Raw genomic sequence first — 21,755 nt, 5'->3', positions numbered from 1 at the left:
GATATTTAAACGTCTGCTCGATTCACAATAATGACGTGGCATTTAAAACTTGCTTTATAAATAGACTTGATAGAATTATAAAGCTTCCACAGGGGGTTAACTGGGTGTGTCCCTCTATCTGTTCACTTAAATCTGAGCTGGTTGATGCCTTTACGTCTGCCGTGCTGAACTCAACGAACACGCATGGGCGAGTCAAAAGTCAATGTGGAAGCAGGAAGCGACTCTGAAGCAAAAATGGCGGCCAAGACTCCCGCCCCCGAGGGTCACCATTCCAACTTGGTGATGTTACTGACCATGCTAGCCGGAGCCGCAGCATTAGGAGCTGCTGTTTGGTTTCCTACTTCAGAATTGGTGAAGGAGCTCCACCGATTGGTTGTCATACTGGACAAGTCTCCGGCTGTTCAGACTTCCCCAGAGCCCGTCAACATCCAGGGTAGGTAACGTAATAGTAGGTGTACAATTAGCCCTAGTGTAGTAATTGTATTTACACAGACACGTACATATGCATTATGGAAACAACCCCTGGTGTTTTTTTTTATAATCCTAGACAAATATTTCGATATTGTCTTTTGAAAGGAAATCAAGCAAAGATTTCAATAGAACTTTACTTGTTAGTCAATTCTAAGTCTTCAGTGGACGTCCTGTGTGAAACTTACTCCAACAATGTTAGAGGTATATCACAACGAGATACTTTTGAAACATTTCCTCGTGTCTAACAGTCAGCAAAATAACGTCCGGTGAAAAAAAAGCCGGTTGACCAGTCGAATCTCATGTTTTGGGAGTGGAGTAGTGTGAAACTGAGAGGAGAGATGTTTGTGTGGCGTTTACTAGATGATTGAAATGAATTGTCCTGTGTAGATTACATAGTGGTTTGAAATAAACATGTTCTGGTCCAGTCAATATACGCACGGATTATACACATGTTTACAGGTAAATCACACTCTGTATATATAGGTGCGCTATTCACTTTATGCTAAACATCAATAATGTGTACCCCGCAGACCTTTTGTATATGTTTATCAAGCTGTTTTTGTGTAAGAGAGTTGTACGCCTGCTCCTTGTGTAATTAAATATTTAAAGGGTTCATTGGCATACCTGCACGGCAGCTACGAACATAACTACAGAGGTCAGGCACACTACCGTACCTGTGTACAACGAAGGAATTTCTTTGTCCATCGAACTCTACATTCAATAATCACCGAATTCACTGACGATAAAATACGATAAGCTAACCATACACAATCAAAGTTATTGTAGTACACACTCTGAAATCTGAAAATTATTCATGTTAATTTTAGAGATTTACCATGACTACGTGTCTTTTAAACCAAAACAATTTCTTTTTATTTAAACAAACAGTAATTAGTGTGTCAGAATCGAACCAACGCCCATCACCCGACTGATCGGTCCCCTACCTGGCCAAACCTTTATAAATGTCTGGTTTGGATTTGCTTACGTGTTACATCGCCAAATGTTCAGTACCATTTAAGGACATGAACCCGTCTTTTAAATGACCCTATATGCTGAAAGGTGGTAGGCAGAAAAAACCACACACTTGCATATCACAAAGTGAAAAAATAGTGGATCGTGCAAAATAGCCAAGACCCCTAACCTTAACAATACTCGGTTTAAAGTGAAGTGTGATGGAACGTGTGATAAAGAGAATAATGATAAGAATAAAAGGTCACGTGAGCAGAGTGCCAACTTTGGTCAAATAGAATTGCCAAGACATCTATCAGCTCATACTGCAACGTGAATTAGTTACAGTTTATATACAAAGAGAGCATTTAGATCCATCCTGGTGCCTACATATCATATATTAGACGTTTTAACAATCATACATGTACCTTTGTGTAAAAGAAAACGGTAGAATTTGTGACTTCTAGGAAAGGTTTGAATGAATTCATCGGTTCCGTTTTATTTTCATGTTGACTGCTTAGAGCTATTTGTTTCAACCTTCTTCCTGTTTCTTCTCCTTCCGGAACTTGTTGTCTTTCCTTCTAATTAATTAGGAACGTGGATAACGTCTTTTTCTCTGTAAACATTGTTCTTAACAACAATGACAACAGAATGTTGTTTAATCTCCAGTATTGATATACATAATCCTAATATTGATGAACACTCAATGACGTACCAAAACAACAACATTCATTAATTGAACATCGATATTCGATATCGATACTGAATCAAGGAATGGTGTCCTATCACGTGGTCTGATATAACAAAGCTGTTATCGGACGGATTGGAATAACACACAGCCCCGGAGGCTGTCAATATTTGTTTGGTGGAGCTACTCGTTCGTTATTGGATAACTCTCTACACAAAATGGTCTTGGCGTTGATGGCCCGGGGTGTCACGAGCGACATGCTTACATTACTTGACCAAACTGCTTTTATCAATTAGTTATATTGTCTGACGTAAAACAAAGTCAGGTGTCTGTGATATCTAAGGTTGGGCCTCGTCGATATGTTTGTACGTTACGTCATTTCACCACCATCCGTTACGAAGTTTTGTTATTGATATGAGACAGGTGTTGAAACGCACAAAAAAAAACCCAAAAAACCGCAAAGTTGCTTCGTGAAATCATTAATTTTAATTGATTAACTAAACTTAAGTCCTAAACTTCCTTTCGCAGAAGGAAACCAGACGCTGAAAGTTAATTATAGAATATTTGAACACGCGCAATCCTACATTATACATGTACATATAATTAAACATTTTTGAATTATCTAATTTCAGCACCCGAGAAATTACCACGTGACTGCTATGACGTATATAAATCAGGACAGACATCAGATGGACTCTATACTGTCCACCCGTCCGACCTACGACGTGGTCTACAGGTGTATTGTGACATGACGACAGACGAAGGCGGCTGGTTGGTAAGGCAATGTTGACTGGTCGTCACAAAACGAAATAGGCAAATGGACAAGTTTTTGGCGGAAACTGAAAAGTATTTTTTTTAATAAAAAAGCTATAAAGAAATATGTGTTTCAGTCTTTTAGAAGATAGTTGTAAAATGTATATCGTACGACGACGATCAACTCTTTTCGTACCCATCATATGTCACATGATCAATCCTAATATATCAGAGTTACTTCCCTTCGTTTCATTCCGCCTTTACTGACGGGGTAAACGAAGGGAGATAACTCTGGTAGACCTTGCCAAACGAAGGGAGATAACTCTGGTAGACCTTGCCCCGATTTCTCGAAACAAAAGTGCAGACTTAAGTCAAGACTTAAGTTTTCCTCGTTATGTAACTTATATGAAAATTTATGCCTTAAGTCAGTTTTTGACTAAAGTTTGTTTTGAGAAATCGGGGCCAGAACATTTAAATGAAAATCGACTGGTTAGCTGTTGTTATTATCGGACGTTACTTTGCTGACTGTAAATATACAGATAATTATCCAAATAAAATGCAACTTTTAGTAAATTAGAATGTAATGAAAGATGTGAATATAAGTACCACAACTGTAACGGAAGGTCCTATGTAACCAATATTGGACTTCCTACTCCCTTCCAATGTAGGTAACTATGCGTAGCCTTAAAGGTATTGTCACGTCAAAAACAAGAATGCCTTATTACCCCTTCCAATGTAGGTAACTATACGTAGCCTTAAAGGTATTGTCACGTCAAAAACAAGAATGCCTTATTAGCATAATGCCTTATTTTATTCACATTTCGTCATCTCATCACAAATGACTGATAGCACCCGTCCATATCTGATTGATGGGTAGTAAAATGCTATCCCAGAATTCTAAATTATCTCCCTTGTTTAACAAACCTGGCGTAACGATTCTTTTTGTAGACTTTCCAGAGACGTGTGGACGGCACCGAACAGTTCAAGAGGAAGTGGCAGGACTACATGTTTGGGTTTGGTGATCCAGAGAAAGAATTTTGGATAGGTAAGTCAAACTGTCAGTGACTGTTTTAACCTTGTTTTATTGTCTCTGTAGCCCAACTCTATTTGAAATATCGTTTTCGACCTCTAATTATCTGACACAATAGTATGTGTAACAAGAGATGATATTACGAACATGAGATATTATCAAGCATGACCCGAATACAGATGGATGGTCACATAATTTTCATGAAACATATTGTTCTTAACTTCCGATCACTCGATTTGAAGCTCTTCCGTCTGGGAGATTTTCTGAGAAGAGCGCAAATCGAGTCGGACTCGAGCAGAACGCGTGTATCTGTTGTCATTGATATAGTGACGTGCTTGATTTTACAGGAAATGAATACCTACACGCCATAGTGTCCCAGGGGTGGTACGAGTTACGAGTAGATATGGAGGATTTCAATGGAGAGAGACGCTATGCCAAATATAAGCTGTTCCGAGTGGCGAACGGAGCGGCTAGGTACCGCCTGAGTGTGGCCGGCTACTCTGGAGACGCCGGTAAATATCTGTACACACCCTATACTTCATGTCAAGAAGTTTACTTGGAAACGGTCTTGATAAAATACACAAATTGTTTATTATCTTCAAAAACACTATCATTCAAGAAGTTCTGTTTAGTAAAATTCAAACCATTGGGACTCACAGAAGTTGTTTAATAAGAACGTTTGACGGCTGGCGTGTTCAGAAGTTTGATTAAATGGACACGTTTTCTGACATTTATTTTTGACTTAGTACTTATTAGCCATTACGTAAGGTATTGCCGTGCAGGTTTTTATGCAGGTGTTCTCAAATGCAAAAAAAAAATAGGTATTTTCGTTTGGAGTATTGGTTTAGAGCAATACCACGTTGTTCAATACAATAGAGTTAGGGCAATGGGATTGCTTAGATATTGAATAATTGCACGTTTGTATGTGAGTTATTCGTTGTCTATATGTTTGTATGTTTGTATGTAGTTTGTATGTAAGTTATTGTCTGATAGTTTTCTTTCCTTTCCACAGGTGATTCTATGGAGGTGCACAATGGAATGATGTTCTCTACTTTTGATCTGGATAATGACGGGGCCCCCGGAAACTGTGCCGAGAGTTTTAAGGGTGGTTTCTGGTACAATAACTGTCACAACGCTAACCCTAACGGCGTATATTTGGAGGGAGAACACGAAACGCTCGCGGACGGGGTCAACTGGCATAGCTGGAAGGGCTACAAATATTCTATGAAGTATTTTGATATGAAAATTCGACCTGTATGATAAATGTATTTTTAGATGATATAAGTTGTGTGAGAGAATCTCTTTATTCAAAGTTTTGCTCAAAATATTTTGTAGATGGTATAACATAAAAACTTCTAAGGTTTAGAGATGGATTTACAGGGCACGACCCTTTAAAAGTTTTGGAAATGGATTTACAGGGCACGACCCTTTAAAAGTTTTGGAAATGGATTTACAGGGCACGACCCTTTAAAAGTTTTGGAAATGGATTTACAGGGCACGACCCTTTAAAAGTTTTGGAAATGGATTTACAGGGCGTGACCTTTTTAAGGTATGAAAATGAATTTACAGGGCGCAACCCTTTAGAAGTTTTGGAAATGGATTTACAGGTTTGAAAATGGATTAACAGGGCGCGACCCTTTAAAAGTTTTGAAAATGGATTTACAGGGCACGACCCTTTAGTTTTGAAAACGAATTTACAGGGCGCGACCCTTTCAGGTTTGAAAATGAATTTACAGGGCGCGACCCTTTAGAAGATTTGAAATCGTTTTGCAAGGTGCGACACTTTACAAGATTTATAATGGGTTTAACGGGCGCGACCCTTTAAAATTTTTGATATGGATTTACAGAGCGTGACCTAAGATCATTTTATTTCCAGATTATTGCTTATGATGCCACTTGCCACTAACACCTTAGTAGTAAATTTTCATATTAACCGAGTCACTTCATTCAAAGTCTCTTAGGTATAATGAAATATACGTGTTCCATTCAGTTGAAAAAAAAAATGTTTTATGCAATATGTGTTGTGATACCACACATTAAATAGTTTTCATTGGTCTGTGAATACCTGAGTTTGGTAGATCTACACAGTCATTCTTATACAAGGTTGTGTGTGATTTTCAAATATTTTATAGAAATATGAACGGACACTTACAGGTCAAGCATGTATGAATTTAGTCTACGTCTCACTAAACCTTATTGACCATTAGATGGGATACCACTCTGATCTGTCACAGTTACTTCCCTTTGTTTCATAAGTTGATGAATATAACTACAAATTGTCATTGGACAATTTGACGGGCCTTTCACCAACAAGGAATTTCCGTCAAGGTCACTTATATTAAAAAACTTGGTAACCATTTATCTCAACATGTTACAGGTCCAATTTCAGGTCTCTAGGCCTTTCAGAGAACTTGACAAGAAATTATCTAAGATTTTAGGATTTTTGGCCCCTGTGACCTTGAATGTAGGCCAAGGTCAATCATATAAATAAACTTGATTACCATTTATTTCATCATGCGAAAGGCCTTATATTAGCTCTAGAACATATGGATCTGAGAATTAGTTACAGTTTGTATAATTATGGACCCACCAGAGTGCCCTAAGACCATTTTTAGACGTTTTAGGGGTCTAGATCAAGAATCGGTAAAAAATATACTCTATACATGTATAATACTCAGTGATGTAGGAAGATGAAACGTAAATGGGGGGAGGGGAGGGGGGCAAAGGTCCTCAATACTTTGTAACCAACCAACCAACCAACCAACCAACCCCCACCGCACCTACAGAAGGAGATGAATTCAACACACATCCTTATATACTTTATATACTTTTTTCATATATCATAAAAAATAATCCTCGTACACATTTATAGACAGTGGGGTCGCTGAGAGGAAATTAACGAATACGCAAATTGGCCAAATTAGCGTGTGAGCGCCAAAGGGGCGAGCTTTTGGGGTCTGGGGGTCGACGATTTAGAATGGCTGAGATGAGTTTTACAATGTATTTTGATGATTTTGCGAGCGTCCGAAAGCGCGAGATTTTGGTGTTTGGGGAGTTCGGGGGGCTCCCTCGGGAAAAAATATAACGATTTACAATGGCTAAGATGAGTTTTACGATGCATTTTATTGAATTTGCAAGCGCGTGAGATTTTGGTGTTTGGGGGTCCGGGGGTCTTCCCCGGGAAAAATTACGATTTAGAATGACTGAGATGAGTTTTACGATGTATTTTAATGATTTTAAAGCGTTCTTACCATGATATTTTTTCGGTTTAAAGTAACCTGCATTAAGAAATGATAATTGTGATAATTGTGTCGTCATATCATTGTGCAACCCGCTCGATCTGAATATACCGGCTTCACACCATCGGCACATTGTTTTGTAACTCAAAATAATAATGAATTAATTGTCTTGCTAAGACATCTAAACAAAGTAATCTTTTAAGAGACATTTTTTAAAAATACAAATGTAGTACGTAGAATCCATTAATGGACATTTTTAGTGTAGTTCATGTGTATTGAATTTCTACTATTAAAGGGTTTGAACATTATGTGCTTGAACGTTTTAGGAAATGCGCCGCGCAGCGGAAATTTTTTTTGAATGAAGTACGAAAAATGTGCAGGAGGACCCTTTTTTCTTTCAAATATGCATTTTTAGAACATTTCAGTCGGCGAAAATGGGGGGGGGGGGAGAGACATGTTTGCCCCCACCCCGCTTCCTACGCCCCTGATACTAAATACGTAAAGGGTGGAAAGCTCCCCGACTCAAAACTTCTACCCCACCTAGGCTTAGCGGTTATACAAACATATTTCTAGCACGTCTTCATAAACCGGTTACTACCGTTGGAAAGAACGATATATTTTCTTTCAAAATCATCCTACACAACTACACAAAGTGCCGTCACTAAGACGATAGCAACCCCGTTACAGACCTGCAGCATGCTGACAGAAAGGGCTACCAAGTTTGTTAATGAGAATGACATTGACCTTCAATTAAGGTCACGTAGGCTCTAGAATCCTAAAATCTTTAAATGACTTCTTATGAAATTCTTGATAGCTCAGAGCCCTAATATTAAGCCGGTAGCATGCTGACATAATTGCCTACTAAGTTTGTTAATATGATTGACCTTGACCTATATTCAAGGTCACAATTTGATTTTACATATATCATGAAATGTAAAATAGAGTCTATATTGTTGTAACCAGATAAATATGCAAAATCAATTAAATTTTTGGTTCAAAACCTGATTAGGAAAAAAGATACACGTGTTTCTTTGTTGATATATAAAAAAGTGTGTTTCGGGGTTCATTTCTCTTGAAATCGACATGTGACCGCTGATAGTATTGAAGATACAAGCATGCATTAGAATTTAGTATCTTCCCGGTAAATCTAAGATGGTCATTTGAGAGGTCGACATTTTTAAAACCTCCAATTTCACTGAAAGTATTGGAGGGCTCTGACTGTTTTGAACTGGCCAGGGAATCACTTACGTCACTTTAGCAGGACCATTTTCTAACAAACGCCCATAACACAGGCAACTGACATTGACTATATTGGTTTTGCCATGGATGAATGCACATTGTTTGAGTTACCTGAGCTAACAGACAAAGGCAAAAAAAACACCAAAAAACCCAAAAAAACAGGCGTATATATCAAAAATAAGTGCACTGTAGTATAGATAGCACAAAGAATGGCTATGCTACAACACGTCGCTGACGGGCCTCGATTCAGTTCTCTCTCCCACATAATGTTAGTTTTCGGCTTATTCCCATAACTTAATACAAGTATTAGCTTCCACAAAAGCTAAGTGGGCTACGCGGAAGCTTAACCATTTAGTTTGAAAGAATTTAAAAATTAAGATATTATGATATTGCAATATCAAATGTTGGAAATGAAACCACGATCCGCAGGGGACCATATTGATACAAAACACGCGTCCTTTGTAGTAAAACGTAGTAAAACAAGTCACGTGCTTATACTTCATTCATGCCATTGGCCGAAATATGGAATTGTTGTATGGGTAACTAGTGATTACATGATTGTGTGTTTACTTTGACTTTAATTTCTCTGGCCTGGTAATTAGTATATATAATTTAGCCTTTTGACGGAGATCATATTCTTTGTGTTATATTTATCTGTTCGGAAACCCAAAGCAAGTAAATATAAATTTAGAATTCTACGAATTTAGCCGGGAGTAGCCGATCTTCGCTGATCCTAGATTAGACGGTTAGACCGATTGAATCTCGCATTACATCATTTATAGTGAAAACGTACATATGTAGAAATGGCAGTTTTATAACTCATTTCAGTCCAACAGTACATTATGTGCAAGTCAAAATGATATGCATGCAATATAATAACATTTTGAAGTCTAAATATTTTCAAATAAATCAATTTTTCCGAAAATTGGCAAGCAAACTATCACTATATTTGGAAGTAAACACACAATCATGTGATCACTAGTTACCCATAATGCAATTCTGTATTTCGGCCAATGGCATGAATGAGGTACTACGCTTTTACTTACAAAAAATAGATGTAAATATATATTAATGCATACCAATGTGGTTCCCGACTTTGGAGGTAAAACCACGTCCCGGGAGGATTTTTTACCTTATGGTTGAACCTAGTCCGCTATATTTTTTTTTTTGCCTAATATATATATTAGGCAAAAAAAAAAAAAAAAAATTAAAAAAGCCTAATAATATAGGCAGGTTTAGCGGACTAGGTTGAACCTGACCATTGAGACCGTAATAAAAATTCGTTATGCCTTTATATAAGTGTAACGGGGGATGAATAAAGACAGGGCAAGCTAACAAGTTAAACTGGTTTCCCAATGTGTATCGAGTACCTGTACTGTGTCCTTTGTATGGCTCTATACTTTTTGTCCTACATGTGTGTCTGTATTTCCTCTAGTCTGGGGTATTGGATAAATTTATGGTAGGGATTGTATACTCAGTCTGTCCTTCGGAAAGGACGTCAATCCGGGGTCCGGTGTACGGTCAGTCACGCCATGCATGTTAAAGATGCTCTGCTGATAGTAGCCACAAAGTAGGTTGTAGGTTTTGTTAGGTTAATATAGTTTAGGTAGGGTAATGAAGGCATGGCATTTCTATGACAATCCAAACAAACAAATGTGATTTGTGTACAATATTTTTTCTTCTTTAATTATATTGTAGTTTACCGCACAGTGTTAATGTTTCTGGTTCAACAATTTGGAACTTTTATTAAGTATAAAATTGCGAAATTGCCTCCCTTAATATCCCCATCATCCCTATCCTTGTATCAAGGCTAAAGGATACATAACCCACTAGAACCTTTCCGTTCCCATCACGTTAGGGTGACTTTCCATTTTGAAACGAAGAGGGAGAAAAACAACCGAAGCACAATCTAGACAGTACTCCTTCCGCCGCAGCTTCGGCGAATGATTTTTTTTCTTCTAAATCTATTGTTAAATGTTTTATATGTTTCATCTGGATTATATTGATAATATAATTGTTTCTAAATAAATGTATGACAAATTGTAATATACTGTATGTGCTATTGATTTTAATTAGTTGTATTCTAATGACGCACTATTTTTTACGTCTCTCCTTGTAGACTTGCATACGCCAAGAGACTCGCAAAACTTTTAATAAAAAAAGATAATAACAATACTATTGAATTGGAATATAAGAATTGAATCTTGCTTTCGTCGATCAAGTTACTCTTGAAACAAATTCGACATGAGCTATTTCAAGAGCAACTTAATCCATCACCCCATGAAACCGACCATAGCAAGATTTAATCCTTAATTGCATCGTTATCTGTCCTTGTGGGTAGATATTGATTATGGTGCAATGTGATTGGAACGGCATACGTTTTAGAGGTAAAATATACGCCATGTGCAATGAATATACATGTAGCCTACCATCCTGCAAGGGAAGTAACTCTAATACAAAAAGTATGCAAAAGCGGAATAGATAAATCAATATCAGATTGGTGTCGTAAAAAATTAATATAAGAAAGAGGAATTTAGCAACTAGGAGTTTAATAATAACATTTGTCGATTATCTTTCAGTATCTATTTGATGAAAAATTAAGCGTGTTTCTGCAGAACAAGAATTGTCGTCACTATAAGTACGCCCGATGGCGGCGGAGGTGTCGTCCGAAGGGTCATACTCGATTACTGTGGTCAGTGGGATGGCCGACTCATTGTGGGCCGAAAACGTGGACGTGTAGCCACGCGTCGACTGGGAAAGTTTGTGCGGCGGCCGACCTGGGCTGGAGGGAGGATGCAATACAATGTCTGGAGGGGGACGCTCCGGCAAAGGCATCAAATGCTTAGAGTTTCTTTTACTTCCTGTTCCCATATAAAGGACTGTGGTGTCATTTTTTGTCTTTGAATTGAGACATGGGTTGTACTTATATAAACATTCTATATATCTCCGTTTGATTATCACTGCCAGCAGTATACACAACCCGATCACAAACAGTATAGACAACACCAGTGGGGCTATATATACAGGGCTATCGTACTCCGCGGTAGGACCGGAAGTTGTAATGAACACACAGTTGATTGGCATTCCATCATCGATATTGTAATGATGACAAAATTCTGCCAGACCGGAAACAGCACAAAATGTGTATCCCATGTCTGGTTCGAGATTCTCTATTGTCACGAGACCGAGATGAACACCTGACGCCATTGTACAAGCAGATGATGAGAAGTTTGTCCAGTATATTATTGTGAACTTCGATTCCTTTTCCATTGTGTGAACAAAGTCTTGATTACTGTTATTTGATTGTTTTTGTAATATTTCCAGTTTGGCGGAATTTGACGCCATTGAATGACGTTTTAATATGACGGCGTACTGACATCTACTTCCGGTGTAGCGCTCATTACACTTGCACGACGTCACGGAGTCATTTCCGTTTCCCGACATGACCTCCATGCACACACCATTATTTGCACAATTCAAGATTTCACATGGCGATTTGTCTGAAAAAAACCCAACAACAAATCATTATGAACGTATTGTACTGAATCAAAGAAATAATTTTAAGGCGGCAATGTTTTTAAATTAGTGAGAAACGTAAAAAGGAAAGCCTTGTTGCGTCTTTCAAATATGAAGAACAAATTGCTTTTGTAAAGCAATATTTAACATTATTTATTTGCGTAAAAAATGATTCATTAACTGTTCCTAGGGGCAGACAATTATTTTTTTCATACATTGTCCGTTCGTCTGTAAACATTCGTCTGTTCGCAGCTACGAATTTCTTTTTTTCTTTTTTTTTGGCGATTTTAGTTTCAATGCATTTTCATGGATATTAAGTTTCGATGATTTGATATTGAATGGTAATACCCCAGAATTTTTTTTTAAATAGCACGAGAATTACGGAAAATATCAATTCGCAGGGATAACCTTTCGAGAGTTTACCTTGATCGAGAAATTCTCGAAAATAAATCACACGCGAATGGAAGTTTCACAGAACTGGTTTATCTTCTGCAATACACTGTATCGTCTCAGGCTGTTATATGACTAGTTTTTTGGCTACCAACGCAATTTATTTCGAGCCTTGTGAGGTCAACTGCTGTTTTTAGAAAGCAGTCTGAATTAAAATGTCAATAAAACTTCATGCATGGAGAACTGACTTGGATTGTTCACTTGCTAACTTACTATAACTCCCAGTAACTCTTTCCATGGTCACACACAAAAACACGATGAAGAAACGAGCAGCGTGTGGAATCATCTCATGTCATTTTGTTCCGAGTTACCTCCCCTATAACACACAAAATGAGATCATTTCTATTGCTTAGACAAGAAAATATCCATATCTGGGGACACACGCACATAGATATGTACAGGTGTGTATATTATAGACAGGTGTGTTTATTATAGACAGGTGTGTATATTATAGACAGGTGTGTATATTATAGACAGGTGTGTATATTATAAATAGGTGTTTATGTTATAGAAATGTGTGTATATTATATACAGGTGTGTACATTAGACAGGTGTGTTTATTAAAGACAGGTGTGTATATTATAGACAGGTGCGTATATTATAGACAGGTGTGTATATTATAGACAGGTGTGTATGTTATAGACAGGTGCGTATATTATAGACAGGTGTGTATGTTATAGACAGGTGTGTATATTATAGACAGGTGTGTATATTATAGACAGGTGTGTATATTATAGACAGGTGTGTATGTTATAGACAGGTGCGTATATCGTAGACAGGTGTGTATATTATAGACAGGTGTGTATATTATAGACAGGTGTGTATATTATAGACAGGTGTGTATATTATAGACAGGTGTGTATATTATAGACAGGTGTGTATGTTATAGACAGGTGTGTATATTATAGACAGGTGTGTATATTATAGACAGGTGTGTATATTATAGACAGGTGTGTATATTATAGACAGGTGTGTATATAGACAGGTGTGTATATTATAGACAGGTGTGTATATTATAGACAGGTGTGTATATTATAGACAGGTGTGTATGTTATATAGACAGGTGTGTATATTATAGACAGGTGTGTATATTATAGACAGGTGTGTATATTATAGACAGGTGTGTATATTATAGACAGGTGTGTATATTATAGACAGGTGTGTATAGACAGGTGTGTATAATATAGACAGGTGTGTATATTATAGACAGGTGTGTATATATAGACAGGTGTGTATATTATAGACAGGTGTGTATATTATAGACAGGTGTGTATATTATAGACAGGTGTGTATATTATAGACAGGTGTGTATATTATAGACAGGTGTGTATATTATAGACAGGTGTGTATATTATAGACAGGTGTGTATATTATAGACAGGTGTGTATATTATAGACAGGTGTGTATATTATAGACAGGTGTGTATATTATAGACAGGTGTGTATATTATAGACAGGTGTGTATATTATAGACAGGTGTGTATATTATAGACAGGTGTGTATATTATAGACAGGTGTGTATATTATAGACAGGTGTGTATGTTATAGACAGGTGTGTATATATTATAGACAGGTGTGTATATATAGACAGGTGTGTATATTATAGACAGGTGTGTATATTATAGACAGGTGTGTATATTATAGACAGGTGTGTATATTATAGACAGGTGTGTATATTATAGACAGGTGTGTATATTATAGACAGGTGTGTATATATAGACAGGTGTGTATGTTATAGACAGGTGTGTATATAGACAGGTGTGTATATTATAGACAGGTGTGTATATTATAGACAGGTGTGTGTATTATAGACAGGTGTGTATATTATAGACAGGTGTGTATATTATAGACAGGTGTGTATATATTATAGACAGGTGTGTATATTATAGACAGGTGTGTATATTATAGACAGGTGTGTATATTATAGACAGGTGTGTATATTATAGACAGGTGTGTATATTATAGACAGGTGTGTATATAGACAGGTGTGTATATTATAGACAGGTGTGTATATTATAGACAGGTGTGTATATAGACAGGTGTGTATATTATAGACAGGTGTGTGTATTATAGACAGGTGTGTATATAGACAGGTGTGTACATATAGACAGGTGTGTGCATATCGTAGACAGTTGTGTATATTAAAGACAGGTGTGTATATTATAGACAGGTGTGTATGTTATAGACAGGTGTGTATATTATAGACAGGTGTGTATATCGTAGACAGTTGTGTATATTAAAGACAGGTGTGTATATTATAGACAGGTGTGTATGTTATAGACAGGTGTGTATATTATAGACAGGTGTGTATGTTATAGACAGGTGTGTATGTTATAGACAGGTGTGTATATTATAGACAGGTGTGTATATTATAGACAGGTGTGTATATTATAGACATATATTAAGACGTTTTAATTAGACAATGATATCATAGACTGAACCTATCTACAATTCAGTGTACAACGTGCGTCTACAATCGGTCGGTGATTAGCTTTAGAGCGTTCTGTTCACATGCACATATAAAACACATGTTACCGTAACATACAATCGATATATATGAAATAAAGATGAATCCAGAGAATTTAACAATAATTGCTTCCGGCGTCAACAGCCTACTGCGGCATCACATCATGCACATAGCTAAATAATATTGTGTGATATATCCGAGTCACGGATGATTGATTACGTCTAACGTCTTACTTACATATCGTGGTTTAGGGCAGTCTCTCCTGTGCGCATTTGTGTTTTGGGTGCGAATCATTGTCTGTCATGGGTGGTTTTGGGAGCCTGTGGTATTTCTATATAAGTGTTGTATCTCTCTACATAACATTTCACTGAATCATGGCTAGAAAACACAGGGATCTGACAATTAGTCTCTTAGACCATTTTAGGCATTTAGGGTTCTATATAAAAAAAATCGTAGTCTACATTTTTTGTATATGGTGCAGTGGGGGACGGTCACGTCATGTAGGTACTATTTTTTGTCTAGAAATATCTAAATTCTATATGGACACTCTGGTAGGTCCAAGAATATACATGTATATATAAGCTGTAAATAATTTTCAAATCCCTATGGCCCTGACATCCAGCAAACCATTTATGCTGAGCGCTAAGTAGGAGCAGAAACTGTCATAAATAAAGATTATGGTGTGTCTCGGCCGGAGGGGAAAGGGGGGGGCAGAGCCCAGAGCGTTCCTCGCTGAAGTGAGGCGCTGTTATGAAGAAGAGTTACCTATTTCGATCATGTAGCGTATGTAGCAGGTATCATGTACATGTAGTTATAGCTGAAATGACGCGACTTTATTCCAGATTGTAGTATGAAAAATAGTTATATAAGATCAACCAGCCGCCATAGACAAGAGTACGTGTAATTAACGTCTATGTATTCAATATATATTAATTAACACAATGGCGAAGAGAAGGAACATGTAGTATCCTCTTCCTAAACATCAAATAGAAACTTATAATGTCAAATACTTAATGTATTACGTCATTGTTATCCGGTATACCATTGTATGACAGCTAACAACAAAAGCTGATACATATCGATTTTGATTGACTTCCAAACCACATTTATCCCACAATTTTCCGGTTGTAAACGAGAAGATGACATTGTGTTATACCACCTGACTATCGAGCGACTCCTAAATCTCCCCGAGTCTCTTTGTATACACAGACACAATTCACCAACGCGCACAATATGCAAATATTATTTCATTCGTTAATTAATATGTAAATATTTTAAAGCACCATTCAAGTGGTGATGTAATCTGAGTTAGAGCTAGTTATAGCAGCCCTGTGTAATGACCTTGTAACAAACAATAAGGATTACATCAGAGACTTTGTTATGCATTGTCGATTGGTAATTGTCTCGTGCTTGGTGAAACACTCAAAAAGACGGCGTTTTGAAATAAAGCCATTAAAATATGTACGCTAATAAAGTAGTTTCAGTTATGATTTACAACGTTCTCTGTAGTGCTAGACCCTATATCTCCTTATCTCCTTGACTGATACATGTATATACTATGATCCAAAACCAACTATATATATAGCGATTACAGGCCTGTAAATGCCACTTCTAATGATCAAAAGATCACACAGTTTCATTTAGAAGTAATTGCCGTTCAGCAATGTTAATGAGGACAATCACTAATTACTGATGTCAGATTCCAAACTTACCGTCAGATAGACCACACGTGTCCGAATTGTCGTGCTGACACATGGACGGTAGGACGTGTATTAAAGCTCATCCTTCTGTCCCATTCAATGATCCGTGTCGACGGTTGACCACTGTACCGTGACTCGGAGTCAATACACAGCGGCTACAGTCTCCCTGTCAAAGTGTCAGCGACTTAGCATGCTTTAGTAGGTTTACGACATGTAAACGATCACAGAATATTTACACACGGGATGACCTCACACCTGTAGGTTACATGTTTAGTGTTCCAGGTACACACGTGTCGGACAGGTGTGATAAGAGACAGGTGTGATAACACTCACACCCAGGGAGCCAGGTGTGGGTAGAAATGGGGACAGTGACGTCGTCTGAGGGTAGATATATACGGGTAGCTAGACACGTGTATACGAGTACACGGGTATCGGTTTGTGTGTGTGTTGACTTCGATCACTCGTACCACAGTATATATAGTAGTGTACTAAACATGTATCGTGACAAACAAACAAACAAACAAAAGGTTACGTCGAGACGTGCCAATATTAGTCGTAGATGGCCAGAACAATAGAAAAAATGTTAACGCCTCCGTCTAAGGTGTGTAACGCGACTCTGTCAGTATATGAATATAAGTTAAATACCCTCTTTACTAAAAATGATAAGGTTAGAATTTAATGAAAGATACTACATAAGTATCTTTGTTAGAATAAAAGACCGAACTACTTTTTTATGACCGGTACTGGCAAATGCTCGAAGGATATTTCGAATTCTTGTCTCAGAGGTTGGTGGCTAGTGGTAGAATTCCCGACATCTTGGGAGCTTGCAACCACTCGAACACTTTAAACATGTTAACCCTGCGGAGAAAGGCTAGTTGTAGAATTCAGGCATCTTACAACCCCTCGAGTACCGTAACACTGCGGTATAATGATATCGATGCTAGTGGTAGGACAACTGTAGACTTTCAGCATCTTGCAACCAATTGAATGTTATCGGCCACGATGGCCGAGTGGTTAAAATGTTTTGAAATATTACCACAGGCCCTCCACCTCTGGGTCGCAAGCTCGAATCCCATGTGGGGCATTTGCCAGGTACTGACCGCCCGATCGGAGGTTTTTCACCAGGTACTCCGGTTTTCCTTCACCAACAAACCTGGCACGTCCTTACATGGCCCTGGCTGTTAATAAGACGTTAATGTGGTATAAGATATTGGTATAATGGAAGACAATTTCCACCGTTCTGGCACCGCCACCATAGGCCTGTCAGTGAAACACATGGATCAATTTACTTGTCATTGACAGAGAACAATTACCAATGGTAGATATTGGTTGTCATTGTCAGTTCTCTTCTCGCATCATCCTATAGTTAAACGACAAGGTTAATTTATATCAACACGAAAGACATAGAAACTCTGCAGTTCATTAGAAACGGTAACGTATAGAAATGTACAGGATCCCATAGAGTGACAGTATCGGTCATCTACGAGCTGTATAAGTTACATAACAGTGTCGTCTGCTTACACGAATTAAATTCCAAGTTTGTATCACTTTCCTTTCTGTCTCGCTAACAGTCTCGTGACACGAGAACATTTTCTCAGATTTCTTTGCTGCAGTGGTGACTAAATATCACCGACATGTCTGTCGTCACGATCAGTTAAATAACGAGGCAACGTATGTGACTACTTAGTGGGGTTGACAAGCCTTAAGGTTAAGCACAGGGACCTGGCACGAAATTTTTTAACCAATAGTATACATATATATATTAAAGTATCGATACTTTAATATATATATATGTATACTATTGGTTAAAAATTTTAGTGCCAGGTCCCTGTGAGGTTAAGTAAACAGAAGGTAAATGATAGCAAGGGAGATAACTCATGAGGATGAGAACGAAATACAAGAGTAATGGACAAATATACCAACTTATTATATACAAGCGGTATGATCAGTATCATGACCAGTATCAACCATAATAATCAAGCGGTATGATCAGTATCATGACCAGTATCAACCATTATAATCAAGCGGTATGATCAGTATCATGACCAGTATCAACCATTATAATCAAGCGGTATGATCAGTATCATGACCAGTATCATGACCAGTATCAACCATTATAATCAAGCGGTATGATCAGTATCATGACCAGTATCAACCATTATAATCAAGCGGTATGATCAGTATCATGACCAGTATCAACCATTATAATTAAGCGGTATGATCAGTATCATGACCAGTATCAACCATTATAATCAAGCGGTATGATCAGTATCATGACCAGTATCAACCATTATAATTAAGCGGTATGATCAGTATCATGACCAGTATCAACCATTATAATGAAGTGGTATGATTAGTATCAACCATTATAATTAAGTGGTATGACCAGTATCAACCATTATAATCAAGTGGTATGATTAGTATCAACCATTATAATCAACCATTATAATGAAGCGGTATGACCAGTATCAACCATAATAATCAACCATTATAATGAAGCGGTATGATTAGTATCACCCATTATAATAAAGTGGTATGATTAGTATCAACCATTACAATCAACCATTATAATGAAGTTGTATGACCAGTATCAACCATTATAATAAAGTGGTATGACCAGTATCAACCATTATAATCAAGTGGTATGACCAGTATCAACCATTATAATAAAGTGGTATGACCAGTATCAACAATTATAATCAAGTGGTATGATCAGTATCAACCATTATAATGAAGCGGTATGACCAGTATCAACCATTATAATCAAGTGGTATGACCAGTATCAACCATTATAATCAAGTGGTATGACCAGTATCAACCATTATAATCAAGTGGTATGACCAGTATCAACCATTATAATAAAGTGGTATGATCAGTATCAACCATTATAATCAAGTGGTATGACCAGTATCAACCATTATAATCAAGTGGTATGATCAGTATCAACAATTATACTCAAGTGGTATGATCAGTATCAACCATTATAATAAAGTGGTATGACCAGTATCAACCATTATAATAAAGTGGTATGACCAGTATCAACCATTATAATAAAGTGGTATGACCAGTATCAACCATTATAATAAAGTGGTATGACCAGTATCAACCATTATAATAAAGTGGTATGATCAGTATCAACCATTATAATCAAGTGGTATGATCAGTATCAACCATTATAATGAAGCGGTATGACAAGTATCAACCATTATAATAAAGTGGTATGACCAGTATCAACCATTATAATAAAGTGGTATGACCAGTATCAACCATTATAATCAAGTGGTATGACCAGTATCAACCATTATAATGAAGTGGTATGACCAGTATCAACCATTATAATGAAGCGGTATGACCAGTAAAAACCATCATAATCAAGATGACAGTTACAAAAACAGAGTCAAATCCCGTGGTTTCCTCACTTCTAGTTATTTTATTAGCCATCATTCTATTAATATCTTCAAAATAGAAATTCTAGATAATACTAGATAAGCAATTACACGAAAAGTAACAAATGTTAACTGTAGAATGCTGTATAGCGGTCATCAATGAGAAATAGTCTAAAATTCGAAATCAAGGTAAGGGGAGATTATCGATGTCCATTAGCTACAGCAGTAAGGGGAGATAATTGAAGGTTATACCGTAACAAGGACAGATAATCGTTGTCTTAGATAACATTTAACCTTCCGAATGAACCGATCAAGAGCTTACCTCTTACGAAAAGGAGGAGGGTAATCACAGGTGACATCTAAAGCCAAGATGTGATAAATTATCTGTTCCTGTTTGCAGAGTTCATGATTAAGGGGTTACATGAACTTCTAATTAGTAAGGGGAGACAATCGTTGATCTAATTGGGAGTATACCTCATTTATGAAGGCTTGACTCCCTCCTAACAGTATGGATGATAATTGTCTGTGAAAAATGGCAATAGGAACGGTATTTTGAGTAATTTAAAGACATATAATAAGTATCTTATATAGAAGTGTTTGTAAGAACAAACATTCGACAGTGAAATTAACCTACCTTTAACTCCAGTGAGGTGACAGTTATACATCCACAAGGTTCACATGCGGAGTACTAAAATAGTACTTTAAACTTCTGCACTTAATACCTCGAATTGGAGTGTGGAGAAAGGGTTTTAACTGATTAAACTCAACAGACCTTGTACATTTTGGCATGGGATTTCAGGTGAGTCATGTACAGGTAAACCACAGGTACACACGATCACTCAACACTTGCACAGGTATATATGTCTGGTCAATACATTTTTCCTGTACATGTATGTAAGTACACAAATAGCATTTATACGACACTTACTGTGTTTAGACAGAAAGCCAGCCCCGCGGTAATTAGCGATACAGTGTATACATTTATATAGTAAAACCAATACTTTATTACCATAATAAACCACAAAAAATCCGTGGTACCGATCCTACAGGGATACCGTAATTACAGTAAGCGTGGGAACTCAATAAGAATGACCTTAAGCCTTTTATATTATTAGTAATATCTTCCTTGTTTGTCACCAGTGTGTGATATTCTATAGCAGTGGTTGGTTTGGTTTGATCAGTTAAAGTCCTATTGGTAGCTAGGGTCATCTAGGAAAGCTGGAGTATCCGGAGAAAAACCAACGACGAGTAGTCAGTACCTGGCAGCTACCACACATGTACACGGGAACCCGTGACCCAGAGGTGGAGGGATTGTATGTCTGGATGTATTTCATTAGTTAAAGTCCTATTAACAGCCAGGGTCATGTAAAGACGTGCCAGGTTTGTTGGTGGAGGAAAGCCGGAGTACTAGGCCAGGCAATTATGTTTTTCTCCATTAGAGATTGGACAAAAATGACATTTTTGTGGAGTTTGGTGTTCGGTTACTGAACCCAAAACAGTTGATAAACCTTTGCTAAAATTTTTGTCCAACCTAAGTTGCTCATTGCCTGGCCTGTACCCGGAGAAAAACCACCGACCAGCGGTCAGTACCTGGCAACTGCCCCATGTAGGATTCGAACTCACGATCCAGAGGTAAAGGGCTTGTGGTAATATGTCTGGACACCTTCACCATCCGGCCACCATTCCGCATGATAGGCAATTGGACTTAATAAATATACATTTTTATTGGTAAGAAATATGTTTTACTTAAGTCTATTACTGTATCAGCTAATCAAAGACGACAATACGAGCGACATTGGCACGTAAAATATTAATAAAGCCAGTGGAATATATTGTACATATTGTTATTGTTATATTCTATACGCCTGT

General features: G+C 37.4%; 2 protein-coding genes across 3 annotated transcripts; one reads left to right on the top strand and one right to left on the bottom strand.

The window, feature by feature from the left end:
• The first annotated feature begins 81 nt into the window (after window positions 1-81).
• On the top strand, window positions 82-8,147 carry LOC138321943 (microfibril-associated glycoprotein 4-like). The gene is made up of 5 exons (XM_069265991.1): window positions 82-433; window positions 2,740-2,882; window positions 3,809-3,905; window positions 4,238-4,402; window positions 4,903-8,147. Exons 1-5 carry the CDS (start codon window positions 184-186, stop codon window positions 5,148-5,150), a joined length of 903 nt encoding a protein of 300 aa, XP_069122092.1. The 5' UTR covers window positions 82-183; the 3' UTR covers window positions 5,151-8,147.
• Window positions 8,148-10,900: 2,753 nt separating this feature from the next.
• LOC138321941 (uncharacterized) lies at window positions 10,901-20,713 on the bottom strand. 2 transcript variants are annotated; one of them, XM_069265989.1, is made up of 3 exons: window positions 20,521-20,713; window positions 12,548-12,650; window positions 10,901-11,868 (listed from the first exon to the last, which is right to left on the bottom strand). In XM_069265989.1, exons 2-3 carry the CDS (start codon window positions 12,618-12,620, stop codon window positions 10,937-10,939), a joined length of 1,005 nt encoding a protein of 334 aa, XP_069122090.1. In that variant the 5' UTR covers window positions 12,621-12,650; window positions 20,521-20,713; the 3' UTR covers window positions 10,901-10,936. The 2 variants fall into 2 exon arrangements, with proteins under 2 accessions (XP_069122090.1, XP_069122089.1); XM_069265988.1 differs by lacking the exon at window positions 20,521-20,713 and adding an exon at window positions 16,513-17,019.
• Between the last annotated feature and the right edge of the window lie 1,042 nt (window positions 20,714-21,755).

The sequence above is a fragment of the Argopecten irradians genome, chromosome 4 (assembly GCF_041381155.1).
Source record: "Argopecten irradians isolate NY chromosome 4, Ai_NY, whole genome shotgun sequence".
Lineage (NCBI taxonomy): Eukaryota > Metazoa > Mollusca > Bivalvia > Pectinida > Pectinidae > Argopecten > Argopecten irradians.
The sequence above is the reverse complement of the archived record's forward strand: the minus strand, read 5'-3'. Positions and strand labels throughout refer to the sequence as shown.

Bases quoted from the DNA above. Each gene is read 5' to 3' on its own strand.
- LOC138321941 (XM_069265989.1), bottom strand. From the start codon at position 12,620: ATGATTCCACACGCTGCTCGTTTCTTCATCGTGTTTTTGTGTGTGACC. The intron at 11,869-12,547 runs GTAAGTTAGCAA...GGTTTTTTTCAG, and splicing joins AAGAGTTACTGGGAGTTATA to ACAAATCGCCATGTGAAATC.
- LOC138321943 (XM_069265991.1), top strand. From the start codon at position 184: ATGGGCGAGTCAAAAGTCAATGTGGAAGCAGGAAGCGACTCTGAAGCA. The intron at 434-2,739 runs GTAGGTAACGTA...ATCTAATTTCAG, and splicing joins AGAGCCCGTCAACATCCAGG to CACCCGAGAAATTACCACGT. The intron at 3,906-4,237 runs GTAAGTCAAACT...TTGATTTTACAG, and splicing joins AGAGAAAGAATTTTGGATAG to GAAATGAATACCTACACGCC.